This window comes from Centroberyx affinis, unplaced genomic scaffold, assembly GCF_046629955.1.
Source record: "Centroberyx affinis isolate AG114_WGS23_722 - 3 ecotype Tasmania unplaced genomic scaffold, CSIRO-AGI_Caff_v1 ptg001253l_1, whole genome shotgun sequence".
NCBI lineage: Eukaryota > Metazoa > Chordata > Actinopteri > Beryciformes > Berycidae > Centroberyx > Centroberyx affinis.
The window spans coordinates 273678-282321 of record NW_027279764.1 but is presented as its reverse complement, the minus strand read 5'-3'; the positions used below and the strand labels follow the sequence as shown (position 1 = coordinate 282321).

Here is an 8644-nt window from a genome sequence, read left to right as displayed (position 1 = left end):
AGCGTGTGTAACGTTAGTGCGTCTGGTGGTGTCCAAGTTAGCAGTCACAGACCCGAAGTCCCCGATAACAGCTCATGTTCCTTGGCTGCCATTTATTGTTTCTTGTTATTAAAAGTTGGGAGCGTTTTTATATTCGTTAAGCTCTGGATATTTTTTAAGACGCTAGCCGTTTATCCGCTACGCTGAGTCTCGTCTAGAAAAACATTCTTTGACAGCTAACGGAATCAAGTTTTTGCGCATGCGTAGTACTCAGCTGTCAAGTTAAACCCCGGTTCTCCCCCTTATGCAGAAGATAGACAAACTTCACAGCCAGTTATGAGAGTGCTTTGACTTGTCAGACACCGAGCAAGCATATCCTCGTCTGTAGCCGTAGCCGATAGCTATTTAAAATCCCACATATCTAGTGCGGGTAGGGCTACGTAGCGGCCCGTAAAGACTGCAACTGGAACCAGGCGCGCAATTCATCTACTGTAAATAACACTGCTGCATTCTTTGGCAGTGAGAGAGTCAGCACCGAGTGGTACACTGGGACCCAGACGAGCAACATGGATTCTAAGCAAGTGAAAGAACTTAATTTTTTTTAGGTGAAAAAATTAAAAAAATATTAATGTAAATGAGCTGGGAGCAAAATTCAGTAAACTTACCATTATAGTTTATGTTTTTACAGAAGAGTTCAGGTTACATCTAGAATGTTTAAAATATCTAAAAGCACTGGTGATTAATTTTGGACAAACACCACACTATAATGTAAAGATAAAATGTTCTTTATTGGCTTTACATTGTAGTTATCAGCACTGACAGAGACCACTGCCATTGCACAGACTGCTATAATCTGCTATGTGTCTTTTCTTGATAATTGTGAGCTCTATTTTGTCATCTCTTCTTCCAACTCAATTCCATCATTAGATCTCATTCTCCTTGGTCACAGACAACCTCATGCTACTTTCAGGTCTTTTAACAACTCAGCAATGTCTATATTGGGGCTGGGGCTTTTTTCAATCCTGTTGGAGCAAAGTGCGCTCTGCAGGTTCTTGGCTGCTTTGGTTAGGGATGGAGGGACAGCAGAGGCAGTGTCCGCTGTCTTCTTCTCTCCACAAGAACACAGCAGCACTTCGTTGACTTCCCCCTCGATCCCCCGAGAGAACACACATGGAAACACACCGCGCACACGCTCCAACACACTTTTCCTCAAGACCGAGTCACGACACACGAGGTTCAGCATGAATACACCTGGTAGAGAGAGGGAGGGAGGGAGGGAGGGAGGCAGGGAGAGAAGTGGAGGTGTGTAGAAAGAGACAGGGCTATCAGTGAGAGAAAAATCATGGTGATGAACAATCATAGACTTTAAAGAATTTAAATAAATATATGCATTTAAAGAGGCAGTAAATGAAACACACAAGTGTAATAATATATTCCAGCAAATAAAGACTACATTTTGTTCTAAACACTATTGGTCTTGCAAATGTGGAATAGTACAGTACTGAAGTTATGTGACAGAACTAAGAACTAAGAGAGTATTCAGACAAGTGTAGCTGTTTAAACTCAGTGCAAGTGCCTAATGTAATAAGATAAGATAGCACTTTAATTCACCACAAAACAGTTTTACATTTGTTTTCTTCATAGCACTTTGTTAAAAAGGGCTCCAGAAATACACTTGTTATTATGTTGTTGTTATTGCACTGAAAACATAATAGATTCCAGCAGATGGAGAGATATAAAGAAGTTGTTAACGATACTGTACCTCTGGGAGTTAGCAGGCTGCAGACTTTCTGCAGGAGGGAGGTTTCTACAAAGCCAGGAGGAGGACAGCTCATACCCACAGTGGTGTCCTTACTGTCTACATCAAACATGATGACATCAAACAAACGGCCACCTGACAGAGGAAAAAAACAACCAAAGTCAGTCCTTGGTACCGTTGATGTTCATCTGAGTATCCCTACATTTAACTTCCCTCTCCACCATTCCTTTCTCCCCTTTATCCACTAACCTTCCTTCTCCAGGGCACAGATACGTTCAAGGCCGTCCCCGAGTGTGACAATCAAATTATCATCAGGTCGGAAACCAAACCATTCCTTTGCCACTTCCAGCACAACAGGGTCCAGCTCCACAACCTCAACAGTGGCAGCAGGCACAAAGTCCCTCAGGAACTGAGGCAGGCCTCCTCCACCAAGCCCCACCAGGAGGACTGATACCGGGACATCTGGGAAGGGAGACAAGGCGGATGAAAAGTAAGAGATGAAACTCAATCAAAACAGATGGAGACAGTGTGATATTTTATGTAAGAAGATGGAAAGTTCCAGTTGTTTGTTTAGCCCTTCTTGTCATCCATCTCCACCACACAGATATGAGTGTACAATAAGGCCTAGAATTTGAAAATTAGTAAAAACTACACACACAAACCTTTGTTCTGTGGTGCACCCACCCCAAGCATGGCAAGGCCAGCCACCATGACCTCATGGTGAGCACAGCAGAGGAAGCCACTGTCCACTGAGAGGGAGGTGGAGGACGTGGCTGGAGGAGCTGTGGGCTTCACCTTCTTTTTGTTCTTCTTCTTGTGACTTGATACTGTGGGGAGGTAAACATGCATTCGTTTCACTCATGATCACTTCTACTGTACATTCTTATGAAACAGAAGGAAAGAAGAAGAATGAGCTGACCAGTATTTAAGGAGACAAGACGGTTCTCTGATTGGACAAGGCCAGCATTAGACAGAAACACCAGTCTGCGATACAGCTCTCCATCCTCTCCTCTCACATCCTCCACAGAGTAGTCCCCACTCAGCTCACTCACGCCCCTGCTGACCACCTCTCTCCAGCCCAGCTCTCCACCGACTGACAGAAAGGGCACCTGCATGGGGATGGAGAAACAGAGCGCAATGTCCAGCTCAAATTAATGCAATAATGCACACACAGCGACATGAATGCAAAAGCTCTTGTTGCATAAAAGTTCATTCAAAAAAGCAATATTCATGTGTGCGTTAATCATGCAATTCTCTACCTGCTGGTTGTCTGGCATACCAGGGGGAGCCAGGTCCATCACCATCGGTGACAGTTCTGACTGGACGGCCTGCATGTCTGTGTACTCCTGATTCCTGTGCATTGCCACAATAACCAGGCGCCGGAAGTTAGCACTTGCTGAGAGCTGCCTCCGCCCCTCACTGGAGCCATAGAGCCAATCCGTCTCTCTGCCTTGAGGCACTGACAGGATAAGCAGAGGAAAACAATCATCAGACAAGAAAAATGGCAAGAGAAGTGTGGAATGCAATCAGTGTGACAGATATAGGAAGATAGAAATACAAGACAGCAGCAGTGCTCACCAATAAAGATAGCAAAGTGGTTTGCTCTGGGCACCTTGGCACCAGCGGGGCAGTCTTGCACTGTGAGAGTATATCTGGGGAGGCCAGTCTTGACGTGACACAGGGTGAGCGAGGGGTTCGAGCCGGCGTCTGTCCCTGTGCGGAGCCTCTTCCTCAGGACAGAGTACGCCTGGCACTCCTTCACCGACGACAACAAGTCTGCGACCTGTGTGAGACGGGTCGGGACTCCGTCCTCCCCGAGGCACATCTCCAGGATAGGCATGGGCATAGGCTGGCGAAACTTGGTGCAGATCAAAACGAAGACAGGCAGAGCAAAGTCCTCTTCACTCTGTGTTTCCTGCAGGCAGTGGAGCCTCACCGCCCATCCCATCTGAACAAAGTGCTCCACAGCCAGCCTGATCACACTCTCCTGGGCCAGAGTCACACACACGTACCGGCCCCCCACACTCAGCACACGGCCCACCTGGAGATAAAAGTAAAACTACTGTTGCGAGGAGAATGCAAAGCTATTTGTACAGCAGGTTTGAGGCCATTCATGAACTGAATTGAGAATGCATGGTAAATTCCAATTAAATTCCTGGAGTTGGAATTGGAAAGTCACCCAGCTCTATGGAAACAGAATTGGAATTGAATTGGAATGACAGGAAACAGAATTGAATGCCATTAAATTCCATGAAATTCCACGTCTAGTTCTAAGAGTGGTTGTCTTGACTTGATAAACATTATAAATCAAACATATCAAATACATTCAATCATAATGTATGTATTACGATATTATGCATCAAATACCACCTGAAAGGCACATTTAACATTTTATGATATTCATTATTGATAAGACTGTGTGTAATCTCAGATATGTGGTAAGAAAAAAACAAAACAACATGGAATTTCACAGAATTTCATTCAATTCCATTCCGATTCTATTTCCTGTAGGTTTTTTCAAATTCCAATTCCTCAGTTGAATTGATGCACAGTTGACGTACAGTAGATGACAGTCTGTTGGTGAGCAGAGTTAACCATGATGTCTGTGTCGACTCTTTAAGTCTCTAACCTCAGTGAGCATCCTCCTGGCCAGCGCTCCCTCCTCTTCAGACGCCATGGCGTCCAGGGTGCCCTTGTCCAAAGTGGCCTGGTAGCTGGCCTCCTCATAGGGCGTCTGGGTGGCATCCACCTGATGGAAAGCCAAGCCTGGGCGTCGCTCTGCATTTCGCTGGTTCATATGGGTCACCACTGTCTCACTGATGTCGATGTTGGTCAGATGTTTATAGCCAACGTCATACATCTGTTCACTCAGCTCAGAGTTACCGCAACCCACCACCAACACCTGGACAACAGAACCATTGATTAATCATTCTCAATGGAGTACATCATGCAGGTACAGGATTATTATGGAACACATATGCGGAAGAGGCCCAAACTAACTCTATTAACATGTGAACCATGCTAAACCTGTCAAAGAGATTGTCTACCTTGTCTTGGGGTTTGATGTATTTGTGCAGCACGCCGCACAGTTTGTTGTAGTCTCCATACCACTCAAACGCCTTCTCTCCGCGCTTCTTGAAGAACCGCTCCCAGTACTCTGCAGAGCTGAACTCCTCGGCAGTGCGAGGTAAAAGACTCATCGTCAGCTGCTTCTTTTTTACACCGTCTCAGTTCACCATGACAGACTTCAGATCTGTTTACAGCTTCTTTCCCACATGGCACGTCGTACGGATTTATCAACCCGGACAACACTGTTAGTAGTACTGCTCTCTGATTAGAGGATTTTCTGTGGGCGGAGTTACTGGCTGCCCTGTGATTGGTTGAGGATTCTAGTGCTGTCAGATCGCTGTTGTGATTGGCTGCCACTGAGCCGGAAGTCTTTCAGTCCCGGCAAAATTCGGTCCGCCGCTCATAATCGTCCGGTCAACACCAGAAGAATTCATCATGGCCGTGCCTGCCGGGAGGTCTGTGGTCTTCGTGACTGGAAATGCAAAGAAACTTGAAGAGGTACGAGTCGTATATATTTCGTGCCTGAAATAGATAATGTTCGTGAATGTGATCTTGCACCCAAACCGTATTAAGGCGTTTTATTAGTGCAGTTTATTGCCGTTTTGTTGAAGTTTGTCCAGACTAGCCTGCTACTGTCCCTACTAAATATAGACAGTGGTCATGACCTGTAAACTCATCTAGAACCTCTCTTGTTTCCTTTTACACAAATCAGTAGAGTCCTGTCTTTTGCAGAATAACTGCTAGATTCATGCTTTATTCTCTGTTTGTTTTTAATCTTATCCATCAGGTCATTCAGATCCTTGGAGACAAGTTTCCTTACAAACTCATTTCTAAGAAGGTTGACTGTAAGTAAAAAAAAAAGAGTAACCAATAACAATAATAATAATAAAAAAATTATGCTATTATTGCTCACTTAATTATTTCTTCATCCAGTACCTGAGTACCAGGGAGAGCCAGATGAGATTTCTATACAGAAGTGTAAGGAAGCAGCTCGGCAGGTACAGTAGCTATTTCATCACTGCAGTTACATACACATTCATATCTGTTGAATGGTTAAAATGGATTTTGTTTATGTTGTTGCCTGTTTCTGTCCTCCAGGTTGATGGGCCAGTGATAGTGGAGGACACCTGTCTGTGTTTCAAGGCCCTGGGGGGGCTGCCTGGTCCTTACATGTTAGTACGGTGTCTTTCCTATCTATTAATTTCACTCTTGATTAGTAATTGGGCAGTAATGATTCAATGGGATTCAAATAATTTTTCAAATTTTTTGTAGAAAATGGTTCCTGGATAAACTAAAGCCAGAAGGTAAGTAGTGGATGAGATGTCTCTTCTGATATATTTAAAGGATAAATGGTGATGTGAGCAGTCCAGCATGTCTGATGTTGTTGGTCTGTTTTGTTGCAGGCTTGTATAAGCTCCTAGCTGGGTTTGAAGATAAATCAGCCTGGGCTCTCTGCACTTTTGCTTTCTCTCCTGGGAAAGAAGAACCAGTACAGCTCTTCAGAGGGATAACAGAGGTCAGAATCTCTCCCTCTCTCTCTCTCTATCTCTCTCTCTCTCACACACTGTCTGCCTGTGTATGTATGTGTTTTTGTTGTCCTTTTCACTCATTTTCCTTTGTATTTTTAGGGACGTATCGTTGAACCCAGAGGTCCTCGAGACTTTGGATGGGATCCCTGTTTCCAACCAGATGGATATGACAAAACGTAAGCAAGGATGCTGAAAGCGCTTGCGTGAGAGTCCCAATAATACCACAAGGGGGAGTCAGAGGTTAACACACGATCAATGTAGAAATGAGTCACGTTGCACTTCAATTCATTCACCAAACTATACATCATTGTGATGATGATTCACTTTCTGGTTTTTGCACAAAAATAATTTTATTGTTTGCCATACATTTGTTGATTCAGTATTTACGCTATGCTCTGCATCAGAGATTATATATAGCTGTTATTCCCTGTATATCCTTTGTGTCAAGAATAAAAACATCCTTACTAACTATTAATTCATTCCTTCTCACCTGCAGCTATGCTGAGCTGCCGAAAGAAGTGAAGAACACAATCTCTCACCGCTACCGGGCTCTGGCTGCCATGTCTGAGCATTTCTCTCAGTCCAACGGCGATGCACCACAGAGCAAGAAGACAAAGGAGGAGGATTAACCAGTCGCTCTCAGCCAACCAGACAGGTTCTGGAGCAAAATGTGTCAAACCTCCAGTCATTAGAGTGGAGAATGCAGAAGATGCCCCTCATTACTGACACTTTTTCATTGTGGGTGAAGTGTGAATTTTATAAACTCAGACCGATCCCAGATTTGTGATCACAGCTTCTACTTGGAGAATCTGTTCTGCAAAAGACGCTGTATAGTATCTGTTTTCCATCCCTTGTTTTTAATAAACTTTTTGTTAATTAGAACCAAATCTCTTTCGCTGTAAACATTTCCCTGTGGTTTTATGGTTTGAATTGTTTGGAATTGAGGATGTTTAAAAATATCTTCCAGATAATGTGGAAAGAAAGCAGAAATTGTTTCAAGGCTTGTTTCATTGTTCCGCAGTGGATACTTAAAGGCAACCTTTGCTTCCAAGGACTGATAAAGATAGACTTGGAGAAGAGCATAAAGAAAGAAAGAGAAGCCCCAGCCTCCTGATGAGAGCAGCAGACAGCTCTGTGGCTGAGACTGGCTCCTGGGGTTGGCGAGGGGAGGAGAGGAGTGTCCAGGACGGGGGTCCAGAGAGAGAAGGATGTGGGAGGAGAGGGTCTCAGAAGGAGGGGAGGGGTGTTCAGTACAAACACAACGGTGATAACAGGGGAGTCTGGGTAATAAATGACCTTGGAGCTGGGTGTCTCTGGGCAGGAACTGCGCATGCACCTGTGACTGATGCCTCCCAGATGTACAGAAAGAGTCTGCACACACACACACACACACACACACACACACACACACACACACACATACATACACACTCAATCCTCTGAGGGAGACCAAAAGTAACAGCAGATCATTTATCACACACACAGACAGGGATGTGCAAACACTTGAGACAGTTACCATGCTGGTTACATACATACTGTATGTAGTCATATTAAAAAAAAAAAAAAAAAAAATTCTTAACAGTCCAATGGCACATTCCATCTACTTTATATACTATGTTCAACAAACACACCAGCAGTTCTGTCTAAATTGCATGGTTTCCTCATTTCTGAATATTTTGTCAGGCGTTTAAATCTTTTGAAAATTAACCCATTAAATTTGTACACAAGAAACGATTGTACTTAATGATATTCAGCCTGCCAAAGCAACACTTGTTAAGGAAATGGTGTGATGGATCATGAAATAGTCTTTTATAGAAAGCTGTATCTATGAATCAGATGCAGTAAGCAGTTTGCGTAGAAGCGGGGGTTTGTGTGAAGAGCTGTCAGGACTGAGTGAGTTGTTCTGGGGAGGAACAGGAAAGACATATTTGTCTTCATCAGTGAGGCTCCACCTGTCAGCCTTGTTCTATACCAGAATATGGAATATGTGTGCCAGACCTCAGGTCACTACAGGTCAAATCCATCTCTGTGAAGACATCCCGCCCTTTTCCTCTGCCCTAATTTCACCCAAAGTCAACATGGTTACTCTCAAGGCTGTAGCATTCAATGGGGCCCTCCAAGCTGCTAACTATGTGTTGCTGTAAATTTCCAAAGTTTTAAGATGTACGATGTCTACCTAAGAAGGTATGGGAATTGATTGTAAAAAAAAATGCATGCTGTTGCTGTTCAGAATCATTTCTTGACAGCAGTTTACCATAATTTTTCCAGAGGCATTTTTCCCCATAACAACATTGGGGTAAACATCATC

The 8644-nt window shown here is 43.9% G+C and overlaps 2 protein-coding genes across 3 annotated transcripts; one reads left to right on the top strand and one right to left on the bottom strand.

Annotated features, from left to right (window-relative positions):
- Nucleotides 1–765: 765 nt before the first annotated feature.
- On the bottom strand, nucleotides 766–5028 carry mettl13 (methyltransferase 13, eEF1A lysine and N-terminal methyltransferase). Of its 2 annotated transcripts, none has more exons than XM_071524982.1 (9): nucleotides 4786–5028; nucleotides 4368–4640; nucleotides 3317–3779; nucleotides 2998–3197; nucleotides 2658–2847; nucleotides 2401–2565; nucleotides 1988–2200; nucleotides 1742–1873; nucleotides 766–1230 (listed from the first exon to the last, which is right to left on the bottom strand). In XM_071524982.1, the coding sequence occupies exons 1-9, from the start codon at nucleotides 4936–4938 to the stop codon at nucleotides 935–937; spliced, it is 2085 nt and encodes a 694-aa protein (XP_071381083.1). In that variant the 5' UTR covers nucleotides 4939–5028; the 3' UTR covers nucleotides 766–934. The 2 variants fall into 2 exon arrangements, with proteins under 2 accessions (XP_071381083.1, XP_071381084.1); XM_071524983.1 differs by having other exon boundaries at nucleotides 2419–2565; nucleotides 3764–3779.
- Nucleotides 5029–5230: 202 nt separating this feature from the next.
- Nucleotides 5231–7246, top strand: itpa (inosine triphosphatase (nucleoside triphosphate pyrophosphatase)). The gene is made up of 8 exons (XM_071524986.1): nucleotides 5231–5305; nucleotides 5595–5652; nucleotides 5741–5805; nucleotides 5906–5979; nucleotides 6080–6111; nucleotides 6211–6323; nucleotides 6436–6512; nucleotides 6833–7246. The coding sequence occupies exons 1-8, from the start codon at nucleotides 5243–5245 to the stop codon at nucleotides 6963–6965; spliced, it is 615 nt and encodes a 204-aa protein (XP_071381087.1). The 5' UTR covers nucleotides 5231–5242; the 3' UTR covers nucleotides 6966–7246.
- The last annotated feature ends 1398 nt before the right edge of the window (nucleotides 7247–8644 follow it).

Bases quoted from the DNA above. Each gene is read 5' to 3' on its own strand.
- itpa (XM_071524986.1), top strand. From the start codon at position 5,243: ATGGCCGTGCCTGCCGGGAGGTCTGTGGTCTTCGTGACTGGAAATGCA. The intron at 5,806-5,905 runs GTACAGTAGCTA...TCTGTCCTCCAG, and splicing joins GTAAGGAAGCAGCTCGGCAG to GTTGATGGGCCAGTGATAGT. The intron at 6,112-6,210 runs GTAAGTAGTGGA...GTTTTGTTGCAG, and splicing joins GGATAAACTAAAGCCAGAAG to GCTTGTATAAGCTCCTAGCT.
- mettl13 (XM_071524982.1), bottom strand. From the start codon at position 4,938: ATGAGTCTTTTACCTCGCACTGCCGAGGAGTTCAGCTCTGCAGAGTAC. The intron at 3,780-4,367 runs GTTAGAGACTTA...TTTTATCTCCAG, and splicing joins CCAGGAGGATGCTCACTGAG to GTGGGCCGTGTGCTGAGTGT. The intron at 2,848-2,997 runs GTAGAGAATTGC...ATCCCCATGCAG, and splicing joins GTATGCCAGACAACCAGCAG to GTGCCCTTTCTGTCAGTCGG.